At 40.5% G+C, this 23,901-nt stretch overlaps 1 protein-coding gene across 11 annotated transcripts in view; it reads right to left on the reverse strand.

Moving 5' to 3' along the window:
* Positions 1–23,901, reverse strand: part of SUGCT (succinyl-CoA:glutarate-CoA transferase) — a 793,244-nt gene that overhangs the window by 444,226 nt on the left and 325,117 nt on the right. For all 11 annotated transcript variants that reach the window (XM_054692302.1, XM_054692300.1, XM_054692297.1 and 8 more), the window contains one exon: positions 19,778–19,875. In XM_054692302.1, the coding sequence (XP_054548277.1) occupies positions 19,778–19,875 (98 nt within the window). The remainder of the gene's footprint in view (positions 1–19,777; positions 19,876–23,901) is intronic.

Below are 23,901 nucleotides of genomic sequence, written 5' to 3' on the forward strand. Positions count from 1 at the left end.
TGGCGTCAGGGGGATGCCAGCAGAGCAAAAGCAAATTGCAGAGCGAAAGGGAAGAGAGAGAAGCAGAGGCCACGAGAGAATGCCAGAAACACCAGAAAGAGTGAAAATTTGCTGAGGGCTAGGAGGCCTCCCAGCCTCCTGCCCCCCGCCCCTGACACCCCTGCCTGCTATGTACCTGGTAAATTCCAATAAAAGCCTGCAAAAAACCACCCAGGGCTCCAGGACTCCTCCTTCACCTGTCTGCTTGGGTCTTAGAGAACCTGCCCTGTGGCCTTCCTGCCACTACAAACGGCTTCCTGCACCAAGAATAGTTAATTAAGATTCTAAAAATTTCAAGCTTTCTTAATTTTCCTGCTTATGGCTCTGTGTTTTATAGTTACATCTATGCTTGTATATTTAAATTTGTTATTAATTTCTAGAACATTCCATTGTAGCTTGTTTTTCTTTTTTGAAGCTTACTAAGATTTTCTTTCTAACCTAATCTGTAATTAGTATTTGTAACTTTAACTTTTCAATAGACATTAGAAAAGACAATATATGTACTCTGTTAGTAAGACATGCAGTGCTATATTTAGTTACTACCTCCATCTCATTAAATGTACTGAATAACTACTCATTATTTTCTTTTTTTAAAAGATTTATTTATGCATACAAGAGCTGGGGTACAGACCAGAGATGCGGGGGGTAAGAGGACTCACCAGAAACAGGGTAGGGAACAGTACAGGCAGACTGACTGAAATACACTGCTGAGGGGAGCAGCGGGCGAGACAGGATTGGTCTGCTGCGCCATGTGGGTCTCTCCCTGGCCGGCTGGGGATCAAACTCATGCTGCAGAGGCTGTGGACTGCTTCATCGTGCGGTGCCCAACCCCTGCGACACTAGGGAGGCCCTACTCATTATTTTCTTTATCTATTTTTTAAAAATAGTTATCTAAATTATTATAAAACAATGTTTGTCAAAATTTCTCTAGCTTTCTTATGGTTCTAGATTTCTATATTTTAGAATACATTTCTATATTTTAACACGTTTAAAAATAGCATGGAGCCATCAATTACTCTTATTTTCCAAATACAATATATATTAACAGCAATCAAAGAAAGCAATGCTAGAATGTGATGTTCAGACCAGCAATCTGATTTTTCTTTTTTATTTCCCTTTATTAAGTTGAACAGCATACTGAGACTTAAATAAACTCAGACATTCCAATGTCTGGACTTTTCTCTTCCCAACATTAGCAAATAAAAACAGACAAACGATTCATGATAGGAGAAAGAAAATCATTAAGAAAGGAAAGTGTACATTTATAAATTGAAAGATTAAAATTGTGAATATATATGCACATAGTCATCTATCTAGGAATACATAAGCACATGTGAGAGAGAGAAGCAAGGAAGAGGCACAGACATTCATTTATTTTCTTTTCCTAGCCAGGACTATTGTATTCACAAAATTTCTAATTAAAGAAAAGGAAAATAAGCAACTATTCTGATTTCTGTGGAAAAGGCATTGATAAGCAGGAGATTCCAATTTGAGCCTTGCCCATAAGCTGTGTGATGCTGAGAAAAATATATTAAGATAGAACTGAGGTAGGTTAGTCTGTATTCAAAGCACTGAGTAGCTTGCCAAAAATACCATAGATTGTCTATGTGAAGGCAGTCAGGAACAGCTGATCACCAGAGTATGCACCAGGATGCCAGACAGCTGGTGGAAATCAAAACTCAGCAGGGATGTTAGCTGTCAGCACTGAAAGAGAGGTGGAGTCAACTCTTACTAGAAACATCAGTTGATAAAGATCAAAGACCCAAGGAAAGCCTGTGCTGGAAAGCCAAAGCTAAGAGGAGATAAGAACCTCTGTGTGGGCAAAGCAGTTGCAGAACAGAACTGAGTCTGAGTCAAAGGCAGGCAGGAAACTGGGCACAGAGGGAATGAGTCTGGGAGAGTCTGAGGAGCAAGTCAGAGTGTCAGAAGACCAAATGAAACTCCAGATTCTCTAACTAATTCAAAAGTCAAGAACAAAACAAGGTCAGCCAGAAAACCTGAAGAGCTGTACCTATACCCTTTCAAAAGGAATGCCTTCAGAGTTGTCTTTGTGGAGTCGCCCACCAGACTTGAAGGGGGCTCTGATACTGGTCATGATGCTGTTAAATTCTAAGTTCTTAAACTTAAAAAGGGGTTAAGTTCAATGCTATTCCAAGTTCTTCCAGATCCCCAAGTGTTTAGGACTCTAACATTCTATAAATCTAAAAATATACATTCAGTTCCAATGAAGAAACGAGAGTATTAGATGTTTTATACAGGAAAACAGAATTTACAGGATTCCCTCCCACCACCATTAAATCCCTCCTCCTTTCACATATGTATAAATGCCCCACCACTACCATCTAATTCTTTCTACTAAAAGGCAGTGTGGAATGGTTTATAGGCCTCCTGGAAGAAAAAAAAAAAGTGTGGGGGGAGGGGTCTGCCAGGTCAGACAGAGTGGGAAGACATTCCATTCCATCCTGACTCACTTAAAGACATCATTTGAGTCTCAGTCACAAAGAATTCTCTTAACAGGTTGGAAAGAACCCTGGCCATGAGGAGCTTGTTTGGAGTTGCAGTGGCTCCCTTTGCATGGTGGGCATGGTGCCCTCTATTAGCCAAAAGGATGCACTCTCAGGCTGTATTTCTTTGATTCTTTCCTCCTCTCGGCTGATTTTATAGTAACAATACTTAGCCAATTAAATCTATCTTCAAATAACCAACATTCAGAAAATGTACCACATAAAATATAGACATTTTACAAGGGACTATCTATTAGCTGATAATGGCAGAGCTGCCATGGAATGCCTAAGAAAACAAATGTAACCCTCACCAAATGTCAGATTCACTTATCCAAATCATTCCTCTGCAGTGGAAGCCAGATAAACCCATAATGATATGATTCAAAGCACTATGAGAGGCTAGAGAAAGGTTACAATAAACTAAAAATGTATGTTAAGAATATATATAAATCATATGAACTGCAGTCTCATAAGATACTAATAGGAGTCAGGGAAAAAAAAAAGGCTGGCAGAAGAGAATATTAAACCAACAAAAAGGTTTCAGAGGGAGAAAACAATAAGTTTCTCTATGTCTATTAAAAACATGAAGACATGGGAAAGTCAATGGATGCCAGGTTTAGAGAGGGGAGGAATTAATCAGAGTTAAAAGAGACCTCCATAGCCTCTGAGTTGTGGCAAAAGTGTGATTAAGAGGAATTTAACTTCTGTGGTTCCTGACTGCTAGAAACCCTTCATAATGTTCTTCAACCACCTTAGGCAGTCAGTTTTGATGATTTCTCCATATTAATATCTAGTCTGAGAAAAAGGTCTGGCCGGGAAAGCTTACATTAAGGAATAAGATTCACGGCTTAACTTCACTGTGCTGTTTGAAACTTTAAAATGGACAAACTTAAACCACCAAAAAAAAAAAAAAAAAAAAAAAAACAAACAAAAAAAAAACACCTCTAATTGCATAATATCTAAAATCAGCAAACCATGTGAAAGAAAGGATTATAGTTCATCAAATAAAGGTTTATTCTACTCCCTTCTAAATGATATCATTAAGTGGTCACTGATCAGTCCTATCCATTCTCTAAGCAAATCTTTTGTTCAATGATACCTTCATAGAAGTAAGTGAAGCCCAATAGGGAGGCAGTACATAATATCCACTGACAATTTAACTTTAAAACAGTTCAAATTTTAAAAGATCAGATAAAAATAGGGATATGGAGCCAAGGAAGGAAGAGGTAGGAGGACTGAAATGGGGATTTAGGAAAGACAAAGGACAAGAGAGAGATGGTAGTATGAAATTAAATGTCATTTCTTTTCTACTGAAAAAAAAATAAGGAATTTATTTAACAAAAAAGTAAAGTCAACAGTTTCAGGAAAGCCAGCAATACCCATTAAAACTTTAACCATAAAAATGACACAGGAGAACTCATGGGTGTACTTTATTTAAGAGTTCAAAGACCCTGGCTAAAGCTTTTCATTGAGGCTATTAACACAGCATAACAACTAAGGACACACAAGAAAAGTGTTTCATTCTTTATGAGGGTACAGCTATAAATGCAAGGAATAACTTAAGTGGAGTGTTCAGAAATTTCAAATTCAGTGCTCACACTGAGATACAAGTGTCTCTTGAAAAGAAATAGAATATAAACTACTAAGTTCCACTTCTGTTTTAAAAAAAATAAGAACTATTAATAGCCTTTATTAAGAACACACTACAAAGTTAAATGTATCCCTAAGTCTTGTGTTCTATTTTTATTTTTTTAAAAAAATTGAACAAAAAAATAAAAAAATGAACAGAAATCAATCATTTATTTAGCTGCAACAAGACCACACAGGGCAACTAGAATGCCATGCTTTATTTTTACTAAGATGAAATCAAATCAGTACAATAACACTAGTTATATCATCCTAATCAGAAATTTATTGGCAGTTACAAGAACCTGATTAAATAAAAATTATGCAAGTTAATTCATATAATGACTTCAGTTTGGGAGAGAAGTATCTCAAAAACATGGGGTTAAGAATTTAAAAATAGGGACTCCCTGGTGGTGCAGCAGGTTGAGCGCAGCACTGCGAAGCTGTCTGCAGCCTCTGCAGTGCGGGTTCGATTCCTGGCCAGCCAGGGAGATTCCCACATGACGCAGCAGACCTCTCCTGTCTCACCCGCTGCTCCCCTCAGCAGTGTATTTCAGTCATCTGCCTGTTCTGCACCCTGCTCTGTCTTTGGTGAATCCTCTTGCCCTCCCACGCCTCTGGCCTATACACCAGTTCTTGTATAAAAATAAATAAATCTTTAAAAAAAAGAATTTAAAAATAATATAGGAGAACTTCAATAGTTAAAAAAGATGGAAACTATAACTTACGATTCTCTAGGATTGAGATTCTCCTAATAAATACTTGTCAGAGGAGTCCCCAAGCCACAGTTCCTGTATCAAGGATGTAGTAGGGTGTGACTGGCTCCTCTGCAGGGTCCCCCTGTGTCCAACATGACACCAGGCACCAACCAGGTCCAATATTGACCCCAGTATGAGCCAGTGGGAGAGAGGATGGATGCGCACCAGGGTCCCTGATCACAGCATGCAGTCCACAGATAGCCAGCCTGGCAGGTTCTGAAAATCAGTGGCAGTGCCCACCCCAGAAGTGTCAGTCTGGGCTACACCAAGGCAACCCATGCTCTGGTCACTTGGACTCTCCCCACAGCTCTGCTGTGGGGCCCGTTGCTAATGTGAGACCACCCCATCTCAGTGTAGGTTGAATCTGTATATGCTGGTGGGGTGTGTTATTGCACACCAGGTTTGAAAATGGACATTTTCAAGCTTGAACCAGCACCAATCAATTGATTTTGTAAATGGATCAATCAAGCTTGAAAGGCAGGTTCCCTGAAGGAGATAGAAGTCAAGGTTTCAGATGACTCCAGACAGACTTACCTGACTCTGCTAGAAAGCCCTTCAAGACTTTTGCAGACCTCCAAGACCTCTAAGACCTTCATATCTGATTTCTGCTTCAAACCACAGCCTGACTGTTGCCCTTGCCTCCAGTTCCGCCTCCAACATCATCTGCTGACTGGCACCATTTGCCTGTGCCCAATGTCTCTGAAAGTGCTATACAGTGGTATCTGGTTCCTTGGCACTGCATTTAAAAGAACTGTCTGCTGGGCCTCCCCTGGTGGCGCAGTGGTTGAGCGCTGGGCTGCAAGGCTGCCCACAGCCTCTGCAGCGCCAGTTTGTTCCCCGGCCACCAGTGAGGGTCCCACAAAATAAATAAATGAATGAATGAATGAATGAATAAAAGAACTGTCTGCTGCCAGTCTATGCCTCCTGCTCTGGTGCTGACAGTGCTGACTTGTATCCAGCCATTTCTAAGAGCTGTCTACTGCTTCTGCTCCTCCAGACCTTACCTGCCCACTTTCCCTGCTTCCAGTCTGTCTAGCATAACCTTCTGTTGCTGTTATGTTCAGCACTGAGCAGTCTGGCCTTTTGAGCACTGCTACTGGCTGCTGTGGTGCTGACCCAGCAAAAATCTAGTGACTATCTCCAGCTGCCACCATGAGCTAGGTCCTGTTCCACCACTTACTGGTATGCCACCAACTCTGGGCTCTTGATTAAGGGACAACACCATCTTGCACAAGCAGCCTTTGATTTGTGCTGCTGGATACTATGGACACTATCTAGAGTAGGACAGCTGGTCATGTGTGGCCTTAGAAATTCCTTTCTTTTTTCCCCAATTTCTCCATTGTTGTTGCACTCTGAGAAGGCTGAACCATGTCTTGCAGTTGTAAGCACACATGTGAGGACCTATGAACTAAGACAGCTCCCAGGTTTTCATGGTTTCATTCTGAACATTGTGGCATGCTGAGCACTGTGGTAGCAACTTTCATGATACAGGTATTGTTTTGCACACCTTATATATGAGAAATACAGGCTCCAAGCAGTGAAGGAATATATTTAAGACCATTTAGTCAGTGGAAAACTCTGGTCTCAAATTTAGGTTTTTTACATGCTATGATCACAATAAAAGCTACCTACCATTTCAAAGTTCTACTAGTTCACTACTAGTTTCTCTTCTTTTTATCCTGAGTTAGCACTAGGGGATTTTCCTTCTTTCCATTTTTTGGCTACTTCTGCCAAACTTCAATAGTGTTATCCCACATTAGTGTATGCATTCGCTAACTGAAATAACATTCAGAACAAATAGGCACTAGTATTTTATGATGTATCAATGCAGGCTCATTGATTCCAACAAACGCAGCACCTGGAGTGGATACTGATAATGGAGGAGGTTATGCATGTATAGGGGTACACACGGAAGAGCTGGCAACTTTCTGTACCTTCCTCTCAATTTTGCTGTGAACCTACAATGGCTCATAAAAAAAAAAGTCTAAAAAAAATAAGTAAAAAAGTAATATTTTTGCCCTAAGAAGTCCACTGTCCTGTCAAGGAGGAGGACAAGTAAACATAGGTCACAATTGAATGCAAAAAATGCTTGGATGCAGCAGTACAGGGGTGTTCACTTCAAATAGACCAGGGAGGCAAGAAAAGCTTCCAAACCTGTGCTATTTAAAAGGACTGGAAGTGGCCAATGAAGCTAAGAAGTTTCATTATTTTAAGAAAAAGTAATAACATGTGGGAAGACAGAAGGATAAAAAGACCAAGCCACATTATAAGGAGTTGCAAGCAATTCTAAGGTAACAAGGTGTGACATGCAATTGCATATTTTAAGGTAAATAGTTTAAACTTTATCCTAAAAGCTATGGAAATACCTAGTGCAATGACCAAATTTACCTGATGGTACCAAAGTGTCAGATTAATTATTATATCTAAGCACCTTTGAATTTACAATCCTTCCATTAATAATACAAAAATGTTCCAACTCTCCAATATTCAGGTCCAACTCTCCAATATTCTGCACAAGTTTATTAAATTTTTTAATTTTAATTTTGGAAATGATTAAATGAAGTTTTTAAATAAGAACTTAATTCAATATTTGCTTAGCAAGTCTAGTTAGAAGAACCTGAACTAAGTCATTTAATATTGTATTATTTTAACATAGTAAAGTCTGGAAATACGTTTTCAATTATTCATCAGAAACTTTAAGAAAAATTAGATCACTCCAAGCAAGTAAAAATTATTTTACTTAAGGAATTGCCATGGTACTTTAAAGGATAAATTTATCTAAAGCTATCAGTTTTATTTATGACAATGTAATGTAATCCAAGTCATTTGAGAAATGACTTCACTAGAAATACACTGATCTACACTTGCTTATTAACATATCTAGCCTTTTTTTTACAAAGCAATTTAAATATTATAATTTTCTTTCCAACCTACCTTTTCCTGTTTTTATGGCTTATTTCTCTTCCTATAAAATTACCAGAATTCAATATGTCCTCCTTCCAACTATCTTTCTTAGTCATCTGCCTTTTTCTACTTGTCCTGCAAGAGTCATCTCAGGTGGCACCACCTACTGGAACCCTTCACTTACTTGCCCAAATTAGAGATAGCAACCTCTTCTCTGGGATCCTGGCACCTGTGCATCTTTTTTTTACCCCAACCTGTACACATTACTTAAATTATTGCTTTGCTTATTTATTTTCCTAAGACATTGTTGGGGCAGGAATGGGCACAGTGCAGGTTCTCTATGGCCTGAGTAGACGAGGTAAAGGAGGAGAGCGTTCTGGAGCCCTAGGTGACTTTTCAGGCTTTTACTGGGATTTACCAGGTACACAGCAGGTAGAGGTGCCAGGGGGCTGCCAGCCTCCCAGACCCCAGCAAGTCTTCACATTTTCTGGGCTCTCCGGCATTCTTTCCTGGCCTCTGCTTCTACGCTCCTTTTGCTCTGCTATTCCTTTCTCTTCTCTCTTCTGTTCTGCTCTTCTGTTCATTCTGCTGGAGTCCCCGAGACACTGCCCTTAAAAGCCCAGTCTCTCAGCCCAGGTGAATCCCATCTACATATACCCACACCCTATTCCAGGTGCCCGCCATCAGGCACACATTCAGGACCGCAAGGATCTATCATCAATCCTAATGGTGGGAAGGCAGAAAAGCCTGATACTTTTTCACTTACCCTACAACCACACACTATTCAAGAATGAAGAACTTGTAGGGGCAGGATGGACCCCAGGGCAGGTTCTCTATGACCCAAGCAGATGGGTGACGGAGGGATCCTGTTGCCCTTGGTGGTTTATGCAGGCTTTTATTGGGATTTACCAGGTAGGTACACAGTAGGCAGGGGTCCTGGGGGGCCGGGAGGCTGGCAGGCTTCCCAGCCCCCTGCAAGTCTTCACTCTTTCTGGGCTCTCTAGTGTTCTCTTGTGGCCTTGTTTTCTATCTTCTCGTCTGTAGGGTAAGGGGAAGATGTCAGGCTTTTCTGCCCTCCCACCATCAGGTTAGATGATGGATCCTTGGGGTCCTGAATGCATGCCTGATGGTGGGCACATGGAATAGGGTGTGGGCATAGGTAGATGGGATTCACCTGGGCTAAGACGGGGCTTTTAAGCGCGGCATCACCGGGATGTCAGCAGAAGCCGAGAACGAACAGAAGCTGAAAGGAGAAGCAGAGAGAACGCCAGAGCCCAGATAGAGTGAAGATTTGTTGGGGGCTGGGATGATTGGCAGCCTCCCAGCCCCCCAGCACCCCTGCCTGCCATGTACCCATTAAATCCCAATAAAAGAGCTGCAAAAAACCACTGAGGACTCTGACTCCTCCTTTACCTGGTCTGCGGGATCATAGAAAACCTGCACTGTGTTCATTCCTGACCCTACACTGTCTCTTTCGCTCTGCTCTTCACTCTTGCTCTGCTGGCATCTCCGTGACACCCCATTATAAGCTCAGTCTCTCAGCCCAGGTGTACCCACCTACGTATGCCCACACCCTACTCCAGGTGCCCGCCATCAGGCATGCATTCAGGACCATAGGGATCCATTGTCAATCCTAATGGCGGAAGAGCAGAAAAGTCTGATACTTTTTTACCTTACCCTATAGAACTCATCTGTCATTTCTGTATTTACAGAACCAGGATACACAGTCAGTGTAGGAATAAAGAATGGACTTCTATACTCTCCATTTCTCTTTTTCTCCATCCTCATTTCATGTCTTTGTATTGTAACTGGATACCTGCAAGCTCTGGGTGCCATTGGGTAATACAGTGTAAGGGCAGGACTGGACACAGGGCAGGTTTTCTGATCCCATGCAGACCGGGTAAAGGAGGGATCAGAGTCCCTAGTGGCTTTTGCAGGTCTTTTATTGGGATTACCAGGTACAATGCAGGCAGGGGTGGTGGGGGTCTGGGAGGCTGGCAGGCCTCCCAGCCCCCAGCAAGTCTTCACTCTATCTGGGCTCACTGGCGTTCTCTGCTTCTCTCTTGGCTTCTGCTACTTCTTTCTCAGCTTCTCTTTCAGCTTCTGCTGCTGTCCCCGTGACACCGCCCTTAAAAGCACAGTCTTAGCACAGGTGTACCCACTTCAGGTGCCCGCCATCAGGCATGCATTCAGGATCACAGGGTTCCCTCATCTATCCTGATGGCGGGAGGGCAGAAAAGCCTGATACCTTTTACCTTACCCTACATACAGCTTTCTGGGGGCTGAGGCATGTGGAGATTCCCCTTCCCCCAGCCCCAACAAGGATGGCTCCACACATGGTTCCCTAGAGCCAACAGGCCCAGCATGCTTCCCTGACCACAATATGGTATCTGGCAGTAGGATTCAAAAGTGGCCCAATCTGGTACAAGCTAAATGGACCAATCAGGTTCAAACCCACTTCATTAGTTAACTATTCAGATTAAAACATGGAAAATGGGCAGACTGGTGCAAAATGACACTTAGGATTGAAAATGGTCCAATCTGGCTTGTATAGTGGGGACTCTGAAACAGGCATAAGGCAGAGCAACAAGAGTCAGCTTGATTCATCCTGCTCCTGACCTCTGAAGAGAAAAGAAGGATTCATTCTGCTGCTGGGCTTTGGAGAGGAAGCATACATCAGACCACCTTTAAAGAAGAATTCTACCCCCAGGCTCCAAAGAGAAACACACTGAGAAGTTGACCTCTATGGGATTCACCAGACATTCATAGACTTCATAGATTTTGTAGTCCTCTAGACATTCACACCTCCATAGAACTTTAGAGACTCAGTCACTGCACCTGCCTCTGGCCCTGCCTCTGATATCCCCTGCAAAGGAGCACTGTCAGACTTGGCCCAGTGTCTCAAAGAGCTGACTACAGCCTCTGGCTTTACAGCATCACCTCATGGTGCTGTTGAGTCTATCATTGTCTGGTTTGACCTTCAGACTATTGTTGTGGGCTTGTTCTGCAACCATCCCAGGCCAGGTAGATTCATCATAGGTTCAAGCAGCTTGAAAGAGAAACTTAGAGGGCCTCCCTGGTGGCACAAGAGGTTAAACACAGCACTGTGAGGCTATCCACAGCCTCTGCAGCACAAGTTCAATTCCAGCCCACCAGGGAGCAACCCACATGGTGCAGCAGACCTCTCCTGTCTCACCCTCTGCTCCCCTCAGCAGTGTATTTCAGTCAGTCTGCCTGGTCTATTCCCCACTCTGTCTCTGATGAATCTGCCTATACCCCAGTTCTTGTATGCATAAATAAATCTTTAAAAAAAAGAGAACTCTGGAGTCCTTGGCATCATCCCCACAGGTTAGAGGAAACAAGCCAGCAGGGAGACAGCAACTTGGGACCCCCTGTGAATCTCTATGCGCTCTTTCTTCTCTTAGCCATTCTCTGACGCTCTCCACTGCACTCTGCATATGGTCTTCTGCCACTGTCACCCCCTCCCCTGGCTTCTACTGCTACCCTTATATGCTCAGCCTCTTGGCTCAGGTGCTCACACTTACACATGCCTCCACTACACTCCAGGTGCAGCTGTCAGGCATGCATATAAACCACAGGTGTCAATCATAGATGCTAATGGCAGAAGGGCAGAAAAAGCCTGATAACTTCCATTTACACTGCAGGGCTGCTGTAGTTTAACCTCATCTTACATGAGTGGCTTTTGTATGGGATTTCTTGATACTGTGGACACTAGGAAGAGACAGCCTGTCACTTGTGGCCTCAAAAACTCTTTCCTTTTTCCAAATCTCCTGCTTGTTAAACAAACCCTGTGGTTGGGCCCTGAACCTGAGGGCTATTGAGTAGTCTTGCAATTGTGCACACAGGTCACTGACTGGCAGTGACCTGTCACCCACCTTGGGCACTGTCCTGTTAGCACTGTTCAGTACTCTTTGGCATCTCTGAGCACTGTTTCAGTACTGTTTCACTATTATTTCTCCCCAACTACTAATATATCATTTCCATCCGTCTCTTCTTAGTTTCAATACACATCATGATTTTCAATGTCTCTCTAGAGGTCTTAACTATCGCAAAAATGCTGATCCAGTATGTGAGTAGCACAGGTTTAGGAGTATGTTGCTCCTAGGCCTTGCAAATAAAGGGGTTGTTTCAACAAACTCTGGGTTAGCCTCTATTTTATCTCCCCTTCTGTGTTTCAGCTGGGGACTTTTAAACATGCTTTAGCTTTGCCTAGTTTTCAGTCTTAGCAGCTGGGTAAACAGACTTTTCTGCAACACCCTGGATAAAATGGCACGCTCAAGAGGAAAGTCTTCCACCTCTAAATTAAGAGGAAAAAAACTTGCTGATGGCCATGGTTGGGGAATAGTAACACCTGAAAGCACTTGAGGGGAATTGTGTGTGTGCTGGCTGTGGAAAATTCAGTTGATGGCAAAAACATGCAATTGCCTTCCTGCGCAAGACTGACTGCTCTCAGAGAGTCATATCAAATTGTATTTTGCAAGAATAACAGAAGAGAGGTGAGTGACATTTCTGGTAGGTGTTCTCAAAAGAGTCTATGAATTTCATAGAAGAATGCAAGAGGAGTCACCTGATTCTAATAAACTTAAGTGAATGTTTACAATAAGCAAGGAAGTTACTTTGGGAAGTTACTCAGAAAGTTACTCAAAAATTACTCAGGAAAAATACCTTTGAAGGATGATTTTGAAACATAAGAGAAAACTTTTATGCGAATTTAGGAGACTAAATTTTATAAAACTCCAGAAATTGCTTCTTTTTTCACCTTCAGATATCAAATTGGATGAAATGAATGAGAATGTTTTATTTAGAAAAGGAAAAAAACAGGCCTTCCTTCGTGGTGCAAAGGGTTGGAACACAGCCTGTGGAGCTGTCCGCAGCCTCTGTAGCACAAGTTTGATCCCCTGGCAGGCCAGGAACAGCCCACATGGTACAGCAGACATCTCCTGACTTGCCCACTGCTCCCCTCAGCAGTGTGCTTCGGTCAGTCTGCCTGTTCTGTTCCCCACTCTATCTCTGGTGATCCTCTCACCCCCTACACCTCTGGCCTGTACCCCAGCTCTTGTGTGCATGGGTAAGTAAATCTTTAAAAAATAAAATAAAAATAGGAAAAACACTATGATTAGCAGTCCTTCATCCTCAGAGCATGTTTGTAAGGTTATCAGCAGTATATTCACTCTCATAAATACCACTACTATTTTTTTATTATTTATTTATTTATTTATTTATTTATTTATTTATTTATTTATTTATTTATTTATTTATTTATACAAGCACTGGGTACAGCCAGAAGCATGGGAGGGTGAGAGAATTCACCAGAGCCAGAGCAGGGAACAGAACAGGCAGACTGATGAATACACTGCTGAGGGGAGCAGCAGGCGCGGCAGGAGAGGTCTATTGCGCCATGTGGGACCCTTGCCAGCGGCCAGGGATTGAACTGGCATTGCAGAGGCTGCGGGCAGCTTCACAGCCTAGAGCTCAACTGCTGCGCCACCAGGGGATGCCCTCGCTATTTTTTTTTACATATTTTAAAGATTGTCTAAAATAAAAAATATAGGTTGAAGAAAGTGTCTATGAGTTTTAGAGGACATTATGCTGTAATATTTAATAGCAGATAACAGGCAAAAACATGGCATAGGGTAAGGTAAAAGTATCAGGATTTTCTGCCCTCCCGCCATTAGGATAGATGAGGGAACCCTGCGGTTCTGAATGCATGCCTGATGGCGGGCACCTGGAACAGGGTGTGGGCATAGGTAGATGGGATTCACCTGGGCCATACTGTGCTTTTAAGGGCAGCATCACGGGGACACCAGAGAGAAGCAGAGCCATGAGAAGAGCAGAGAGAACGTGAGAGAAGGTTGGAGAGCCCAGAGTGAAGACTTGCTGGGGGCTGGGAGGACTGCTAGCCTCCTGGTCCCCCAGAACCCTTGCCTGCTGTGTACCTGGTAATCCCAATAAAAGCCTAAAAACCCCGGAGGGCTCCAGGACTCTGACTCCTCCCTTACCCCATCTGCTGGGATCATGAAAAACCTGCCCAGTGCCCATTCCTGCCCCCCACACATGGTAAACTCATTGTTTACCATACTATAGAAACGATTGGGAAAACACATTTTAAAAAATGTTAGTATGTATGTCAACCTGTTTAACCTGTTAAAAATAAGACAAAAGAACAACAAACTATTAACAAGGACAATCTATTACTATAATGGTGTTGTAAAACAAATATGTAAATGAAAAACTAATTTCTTAAGCATATCAAAATAAACGTTTTCATGGAAAAATTCTAAAAAGAAAAAAACTTTTCTAGAAAGTCTGTGAGAATAATGAACATCTAGGAGGACAGGGGTTTATGTCATTTTGTTTTTTAATGCTGTATTCCTAGCTCTCAAAACAGTCACTGACACATAGATGTTCAATAAATATTTGTTGGATAAATGGGTGGAGACTGAATAAATAAGAATATACCACTGAAACTCCTGAATCCCTCAAATCTCTCCAAGAGAGGAAAGAACTTTTACTGATTCAATGTTGCTAGAAAAGATGGAACTCTATCAGTGTAGTCCTTCAAGACATCTCTTCAGAGAGGGGAACTCCCAGTTAAAAGATGAATAAGTTCTGGCAATATAACATGTGGCATGATGTCTAACAATACTGCAATTTATGTATGACAATTGCTAAGACAGTAGATATTAAAAATTTTCATTACAAGAAAAAAATTGTCATAATTATATGAAGTAATAGATCTTAACTAAACTTATTGTGGTAATCATTTCACAATATAGGCATGTGCTGTGTAACTATGTTTGAGTCAATGTCAGACCTCATATAAGAAGGTGGTCCCAAAATTCTTATTGCCTATTGACGTCTTAAGAGTTTTGTGCAGGCCACAGCCTCATACATCTCATATAGCATCATTTCCCCTTGTGCTTAATTTAATCATGTGTATTTTGTTCATCATGGCTCCTAAGAATACAAAATCCACAGTGTGTGTTGGGTTCGCACAGTGATAAAACCACCTAATCACAGATGATCAGAATGTATCACTATTGTTAAGTAAGCATGACTATATAACATATCAAACGGAGTTATGGTGTAGACCTTAAAGTAACATTCAATCATTAGTTACATGCCAATTGTATGTGATCATCACATATGTGTGTCTCTTTGGGTTAGATAATAAACAGAAGCTGCTGAGGGCCTCCCCGGTGGCTCAGCAGTTGAGCACTGGGCTGCCAAGCTGCCCACAGCCTCTGCAGTGCCAGTTTGATCCCAGCTGGCTGGCGAGTGTCCCACATAGCACCCAGACCTCTCCAGCCGCGCCCGCTGCTCCCATCAGCAGAGTACTTCGTCAGTCTGCCTGTTCTGCTCCCCGCTCTGGCTCTGGTGAATTCTCTCACCCTCCTGTGCTTCTGACTGTACCCAGTGCTTGTATAAATAAATAAATAAATATTTTTTAAAAATAAAAATAAATAGAAGATGCTGATAAGCAAATTCACTTTATGACCCCCCCAAAATACCTTTATTTTTACAAGTTTAAGAAACCACTTTAGCATAAAGAATCAGAATTTTCACATGATTTGCCTGCCACCTACCCCTACTCTCCCTGGCCTTATTTCCCCTTCTCTTCCTCTTGTTCTTAAAGCTCCATGTACACTGTCCTCTTTGCCACTCCTCAAACTCCCAAACATGTACCTGCTTCCTAGAAAGTTTCTTCCAAGTTAACTGTTATCTTTCTCATTTCTTCAGGACTATGCTCAAGTGTCACTTTACCAGACAGGCCCTCCATGACGAGTCAAAATGAAGTAACTCGACTCACACCAATTTTTGGCACTCCTCATTTTCCCTTCCCTGAATCATTTTTCTCCAATTTACTTTGTTTCATTCACTTCTCTAACCCACACACTCATTTTGAGCGAATAAATAATCACAGATATAGAAATATTACAGGTGCCATTTCAGGGAGGCAATATGGTATCTGGAAAGGAACAACGTATTGAATCCCATTTCTAGCTGTTCATTATATGTCTTACCTTGCGATTAACCTCCGTACACTTCAGAACTGTCTTCTGTAAAGTAGGAATAATAATACTTACTGGTAAGTACTTGGCATCTAAAAAATGTGGAGTCCCCTCCTTCCTTTCTCTCTGTCTCATTTTTGTAGTTGGAAAATGGATGTGGCCATGTTATTAAGAAACAAGCTGAAAGTGATTCACAAGTTCTGAGATCTTTGTGAAATGAAAGGAACAGTGTGTTGAGCAGGCCTTTAGTAATATTGTTCCAGGCAACAACTAATGTTGATTCTGTTTGTGTTTGGTAGGTTGGATACTAAGCACAAAATATACACCTCCCTTCCTCTGTCCTCTGACTGGGGACCAAAATAGAAATGTTCAAGGATGAGTTCATGAAGATGTAGAACTGACTTCTTTAAAGTACAACTGTATTTAAAAGTAATGTTGTATCTGGAAACATTCCAGAGAGGGAGCAGATAAAACCAATTGAGAATGCAACGAGAGGAGGGACCTTATATTGAGAAAAGGTGGGAAGAAAAAGTCACATCAGATTATGAAAGACAATGGCGTCTAAAGACCAGATTTAATCCTATAATTAATACTCATGAAAAGTTTTAATATTGGAAAAACAGGCTCATAACAAAAATGATAAATGTTAAATGCTTGCAGAGGCTTTTAAAAGCAAGCCATTAAACAGTGAATGAATCCAGTGACATTTGTTCAGAAAAACAAATGAAGGTTGCAAATGAATAATACTTTGCTCTTCCCTGGTCATCAGTGTTTGATCCACCATGGAGAAGAAACTTGAGCTGGAAGAGACTGAGGAACTCCATCACACAAGAGAGCACCAAAACATGTCAACACACTAGCACAAGAGAACATGAAACATGGCCTCTGGGCCATGAAGGGCTCTTTCTGTGGTCTTTGTTTTAACAGCAGGAGCTATGATGATGTGAACACCCCTATTAAATTTTCTCGCTTAAGACTGTCCTACTGGGCCTCCCTGGTGGCGCGGGTGGTTGAGCGCCGCACTGTGAAGCTGTCCGCAGCCTCTGCAGCACAGGTTCGATCCCAGGAGCCAGCAAGAAACCCACATGGCAAAGCAGACCTCTCCTGTCTCACCCGCTGCTCCCCTCAGCAGCGTATTTCTTCAGTCTGCCTGTTCTATTCCCTGCTCTGTCTCTGGTGAATCCTCTCACCCACCCACACATCTGGCCTGTACCCCAGTTCTTGTATAAATAAATAAATCTTTAAGAAAAAAAAAAAAGACTGCCCTACTGTCTTCTTGTATATTGATTCCATATTCCTTATTAAGTTTGAATAAAGACCTAGGAACTTTATAGTTTTCAAAATGCTGAAATTCTCACTTTTGTGTCCAATAAGTAGAAAGAAAAGGTGACATATTATTTCATTAATCCCAAAGAAAGAAAATGGAAGTGAATATGTAACAGATGCTACTAAAATTGTTTCCAAAGAAGAAATCTTTAACAGAATTCAGCAAGGAATAAAAGTGCTAGGACATCAGAAACCAATAATTTAACATTGTGATTCCTGAGATTATGAAAGTGCTGGCAATTAAATAACAAGGTGACATTTGTATCTGCCAAGGTTTTATATTTTTCTTGGGATTCACTCTTCTTGCAGCATGGCTGTGATTTATTTGGACTATCAAAGAGCTTTTGATAAGGTTCTCACAAGTGCCTATTATTGAGATTTGGTAACCATGGTATGAAAGGAAAAAGTCCTATCAATGAATGAAATGAATTACAACTGCTTGAGAGGCAAAGAGGCAAAAAACAGAAATAAATGGCCAATTCTCATGAGGAGAAAGGTTAATGACAGAGGGCTCCTGGACTTTGCTGTAGAATCAGTTATATTTAACTAATGCCCAGGAAAGGAGAGCCCAATTCTCATTTCCCTGTTCTCTGCACATCAGTCCCACACAGAGCCCCCATTGACTGAAGAACATTTGGAAGATGGTGGAGATACAAGCAAAGTACAGAAGTGCTTAAATTCCATGAATGAGTAAATAGGTAAAGAATATGAACTCATGTAGAAATCCCCAAATTAAAAAGAATAGAAGTAAAAATTATATTAACAAAATAGGCTTTTTGAAAAGACAAGATATGACATTTGATAAAGTACTTCATTCATTGGCATGATGAGAACATTTTTTCTATAATGAAGAATAGCTCAGGTGGACATTTATCTGAGAAAACCACACAGCCCATTTCCCTAAATAGGGAAGTATAGACATAGACCAAAATAAAACTGATAGGAAAGAGTAAATTATTTTTCTGGAATGCACTTGAAAAATTGGTATGTTTTAACATAAGTGTTATCTGACATGAATGGGGTAAGTTAGGAGTAAAATACTCTTAACTCATTCACATCAGTCCTTTATGGCCCACGACTCAGTGTAGCATTTTCAAAACATCATCAACAAACCACACAGGCAGAGCTCAGAAAAGCCAACAAACTCAACCTTCCTGTATCTCAGTTTCCTTATCTAAAATGGGAATACTACAGCTGGGACTACATCAAATTAAAGAGCTTCTGCACAGAAAAAGAGACAATAACAAAAACAAAGAGAAACCCCACCAAGTGGGAGAATATTTTTGCACACAACACTAATGATAAAGGACTGATCACAAAAATCTACAAAGAGCTGATGAGACTCAACAAAAACAAAGAAAATAATACAGTCAAAAAATGGGCAGAAGAGCTAAAAAGAAACTTCTCTGAAGAGGAAATGCAAATGGCCAACAGGCATATGAAAAAATGTTCAACATCACTTGTAATCAGGGAAATGCAAATCAAAACTACCATGAGATACCATCTTACACCAGTGAGAATGGCACATATTAAAAAAAAAACAGCAACAACAAATGCTGGCGAGGTTGTGGAGAAAAAGGAACTCTCCTGCACTGTTGGTGGGAGTGCAAACTGGTCCAACCACTATGGAGAGCTGTGTGGAGATATCTGGACCTACTAAACATAGAGCTGCCGTATGATCCAGCAATTCCATTCCTAGGTATTTACCCAAAGGACACAGAAACATCCATTCCAAAGATCACCTGCACCCCTATGTTTATAGCAGCACTATTTACAATAGCTAAGCTTTGGAAACAACCCAAATGCCCAAAAATAGATGACTGGATCAAGAAGATGGGGTACATATACACCCAGGAATATTACTCAGCATTGAAAAAAGATGAACACATGTAATTTGCAGCAACATGGATGGAGGTGGAAGGGATCATGCTCAGCGAAATAAGCCAGAAAGAAAAAGAAAAACACTGGATGGTCTCACTCATAGCAGGAATCTAGGAAACTTAAATAAGGGACCAGGAAAAAGAATAACTGTAAGAAAGAAAATATCAAAATCAACAAACAACTATGAACCAGAGACACTCTATGGGGGGTGGGGGGTAGGGAAAGGAGGGCTTGGGGTCAAAATAAGGGGGTTGTAATTGTATGGGGAATATAAAAATAAAATTTAAATAAAAAATAAAATAAAATAAAAATAAAATGGGAATACTAGATTTTTATCTCACAAGGTTAAGTAAGACCATGTATGTAGAACATTTATTATAGTAAAGGTAAATAAAATTAAAGTATTATTGTTAGTAGTAGTATTTATAATTTATGGAAGCCAAATATATACCACAGATAAAGGACTTAATTTAAATTTTTGTTAGTTTCATATTTATGTGACTGTTATGACTCTTACTTAAAGAACATAGAGGTGCTTTCAAACAAAGAAAAAACGTAGCTTTGAAATGTCTTTACAATACCCAAAATTTGTAAAATGGAAGAGAATTACAAGTTAATCTAAATATGCCAGAAAAAACACCACAAAACACCAAATAAATACTAATGACATAATTCTTAAATATACAAATAATAAACCCAAACTTACCGTGAAGATAGTATTTTAATAAGCCCTTTTCTATTCTGTACCCGAAGGTGATTATTTTTATACTTGGAGTCATCAATCAGTTCAGGCAAATTCAAGATCTAAAAGAGAAAAATAAATTATAAGTCTTTCATCAATCTGTTTGTGGATGCTAGTATTCAGGGTCTGCCATTCCCTCACTAAGGTCCTTTCTCACTGGTCTTCAAACTTCTCAATAAAGGGATCTTGGGCCTCCCTGGTGGCACAGCGGTTGAATGCTGGGTTCTGAAGCTGCCCACAGTCTCTGCAGCGCCGGTTAGATCCCCAGCCAGTGGGCGAGGGTCCCACATGGCGCGCAGACCTCTCCTGCCGCCTGCTGCTCCCCTCAGCAGTGTACTTCATCACTCTGCCTATTCTACTCTCCTCTCTGGCTCTGGTGAATTCTCTCACCCTCCCGTGCCTCTGACTGTACCCAGTGCTTGTATAAATAAATAAATAAATAAATAAATATTTTTTAAAAATTAATATTAAAAAAATAAAGGGATCTTGAGGGAAGGGTCATGCACTTAGGATGGGTCATGCTGGTGAGTGGATGTCATTTATAAGAACTTCCTACCACACTTAAACAGGTGCCTACATGTGGAAGCACAGAAAAGGAATTATCAGCCCCTCATAGTGTGTCTTGTACCCATAAACGAAAATATAGGAAAGGAGTTATCAGATTCCCACAGTAAGTCTGTCCAGAGGGAGTAGGGAGAGGGAGAAAATCAGGTAAAGCTGACCTACTTCTGAGAACCCATATTGCAAGTGCACAACTGCACTTATATGAAGCCCATAATCAACATATATCTTGTAGGTACCTTCACTTATTTGTTCCACATGTAAATAAAATAATATTATCTATCCCAGTAGTCCTATCCAGGATGTTGTACTAGGTGCTAAAATAAAGGAAAAGCATATACATTTGCACAAAATGCTTACCATTAAAACAATGTCAAATTAAAAGATATTCTTCCTACAGAATTGTCACTATTTTTCTTTAGTATGTCTCCCTAAAGGCATAACAAATAGAAAAGCTTTTATATACTTCCTCTTTTGCTCCTCCTCAGTAAAGGGAAAATCTATCTTGCAAATCCCTCTGGACATCTTGCAATTTTAACAAGACCATAATGAAAGTACCAAGTGAATTTGGAATGGGAAAAAACTTTCAGAAGGAATGTGTGGAGGCAGTGTTTGGCAGTTGTGTCGGAAAATCAGAAGGAGCATTTATGGGCTGGAGCAGACCATGTGGCCTACAGAAAGCTTCACTACCTCTATTAATGTATTTGCTTTAAATATAAACATTTAATGGTTTCATTTGTTTCCCACAGTTTAAATAAAATCAACCCATTAATCATCTTACAAAGAAGAGAAAAGTGAAGAAGATTCCCTGGAGTAAAGAGACCATCTCAGTAGTATAATTTCTCTTTCATATGTTTCACTTATTCATTTCCTTTAGGAATAATAAAGACAGCATTACTCTCCCAGATTTTAAAAAGCAACACCACATATAGTTCTCTTTCTAAAAACCTCCCTGTCACCACACCTGATCCCAGAATTGGCCTCACAGCTTGTTCAGGAATCAAAACCTCCCTAAGAGTGAATAAGTCATTTCGAGAAAAGGCATGTGCCTTCGCTAAATCACAGATTAAATTTATAAATCTAGCTTTACCCAAATTACACTATAAACCGCATAAAAAAGTCTCAGTGATTGCACTAAAGGGTAACTAGATTGCCCTCATCTGTCTTTCTCTGAATTTGATTGGCTTTCTTTTCTCTTTGATAGTTGGTGAGAAACAATGGGTCAAAGTTTCATCATTCCGTCTTTAGCTGTGCTAGCATTCAAAATGTTTCTAAACAGACAGTTTCAGCTACTGTTACCATAACCATTCTTTAAGTGCTTGAAAAAGAAGCTACCTGAGATAAAATGAAACAATGCAAGTGAAAGTGTTTGACAAATTAAACACAAAATAAATGTGAAGTATTAGGACCAGGTACAAGAAACTATTCCCCCAAATAACAACAACAACAACAAAAAATAACGCATGTGTTTGTTCAACAAACGAAAGATGGGGAAAAGGGAAGGAAGGAGGGAGGGAGGAAGTCTTTACCTAACCTTCCTTTCTTACAGATATATCTACTGGATACAGAATTCAGGTGAACAGTTCTTTCAGTCCTTTCAACATGTTGTTCCACTTCACTCAGGGTTCTGTAGTTTCTGACAAGAAATCTGCAGTCAGTTGAGCTGTTGTTCCCACTTAGATAATACATCACTTTTCTCTGGATACTTTCAAAATTTCTTTCTTTAGTATTCACTAGTAATATTTTAGTGTTTTGGGACATGATCTTATTTGGGTTTATTCTATTTAGGGTTTGCTGAAATTACTAAATATGTAGATCTTTAATTTTTAACAAAGTTTCAGTCATTATTACTTCGAAGACTTTTTGCAACATGTGCCCTTTCTTTTCTCCTTCTGGGACTACAGTGACATAAATGTTAGATTTGGGAGTATTGTCCTTCATGAACCTGAAAGTGTTTTATGTGAGGGGGAGGGGAGGGCGGCTATCCTTTTTTTCCTCTCTGTTATTAAGAGTGAAATAATTTCTATTTATATACCTTAAAGTTCATTGACTATTTCCTCTGTTGTCACCTTTGTGCTTGTATTTGTTTTATTATTTGTTGTATTCAGTTCTAAAATTTCTATTTGGTTCTTCAGTTTCTTTACTGGACATTTCTACTGTCCCATTTGTTCCAACTGTGCTTATGATGCTCGTCGGAGCATTTTTGTAATAACTGTTTTAAAGTCTTTGTGAGTTAATTCCAATACCTATGTCATCCTGGCATTGTCATTTATTGATTTCCTATTCTCACACAAGTTGTGATTCTTCATAGGCTGACTAATTTCAGTTTGTAACTTAGGCACTTTGGATATTATGTTATGAGCCTCTGGGTCTTGTTTAACTCCTAAAGAAAAAATTCCGTTAGATTTTAGCGTAGTTCATCTGCTGGGCCCACATTTCAAATCCCAATCCATATTCTGTTGTGTTGGTTCTCACATTGGTTCAGTTTTCAAAGCCTTTACAGTACAATTTGAATCTATCCCACCTATGCCCCACTTAATGGTCATGCTGAAACCTGGGCAGATGTCTATTGCTACCTTTGCTTTCAACTTTTTTGGTGTGCTGATTAGAGCCCGATCAGTGTATGTGTAGCTCAGGGGATGAGTACGGGAGTTCACAAACAACTTCAAGGATCCCTTTCCAAAGCTCTTCCTTCTCTTCACTTTCTTTCCAGTTGCCTGGGGCTTCCCTTTAGTTAGTCTACTCCCCTGTACACTTTGAGGGCAGAGTCCAAGCAGTAAGAGATCAGAAAAAAGCAAAAAGGTTTCACCCCTCTCTTGTGATCACAGCTAAACAATAAAGAATAAAATTCCCTTCCTCAGAGTTTTGTTTCCTGCTCATCTGTTGCTGTCACCACAGGATTGCTTGGGAACTGGGACATGAGAAAATGAAAAGTAGTTAAAGGAGGTTTTCCACACTGTCTCTGACATTAGAGCTCACTTTCATGTTCCTCCTGTCAGGAATAAGGATATCCATCTCCTGCAGCTCAGCTCTGCTCCATGGTGCCCACTTCCAGATTTCAGGATCCATTAACTTCATGAAAGAATATTTGTAGGACAAAACTGGTAACCTTATTACCCATTTGGAGATACGAAATGGATATTTGAACTCTGGTGTTCTTTCCTCAGTTCTCCTGCTACTATTTGCTTTACAGAGCCCTCTACAGATGATCCAAGAATTTTTGTCCAGGTTTTATCACTGTGCTCAGTGAATGACATAGGTAGATGTGTGTTTACTTCATCTTACCCAGAACCTGAATCTCAACACTTACATTTTATAGATTGCACATTGTGATCCAGCACTATACTGTTTTTCTTATCTGATTTAGTGCTTACAATCCCCAAATTTATGTAGTAAGTTATGTATTATAATCTTCACTTTATCATGCAGACATAGATATTTAAAGAAGATTAAGTACCTTGCCAGAGGTCTAGCTGGTTACAAAACTCACTGTATGCTTAAGAATTATACTATATGCAAAAGGTTTT

Source organism: Talpa occidentalis, unplaced genomic scaffold (genome assembly GCF_014898055.3).
Source record: "Talpa occidentalis isolate TD23 unplaced genomic scaffold, MPIMG_talOcc4v2.1, whole genome shotgun sequence".
NCBI classification, from domain to species: domain Eukaryota; kingdom Metazoa; phylum Chordata; class Mammalia; order Eulipotyphla; family Talpidae; genus Talpa; species Talpa occidentalis.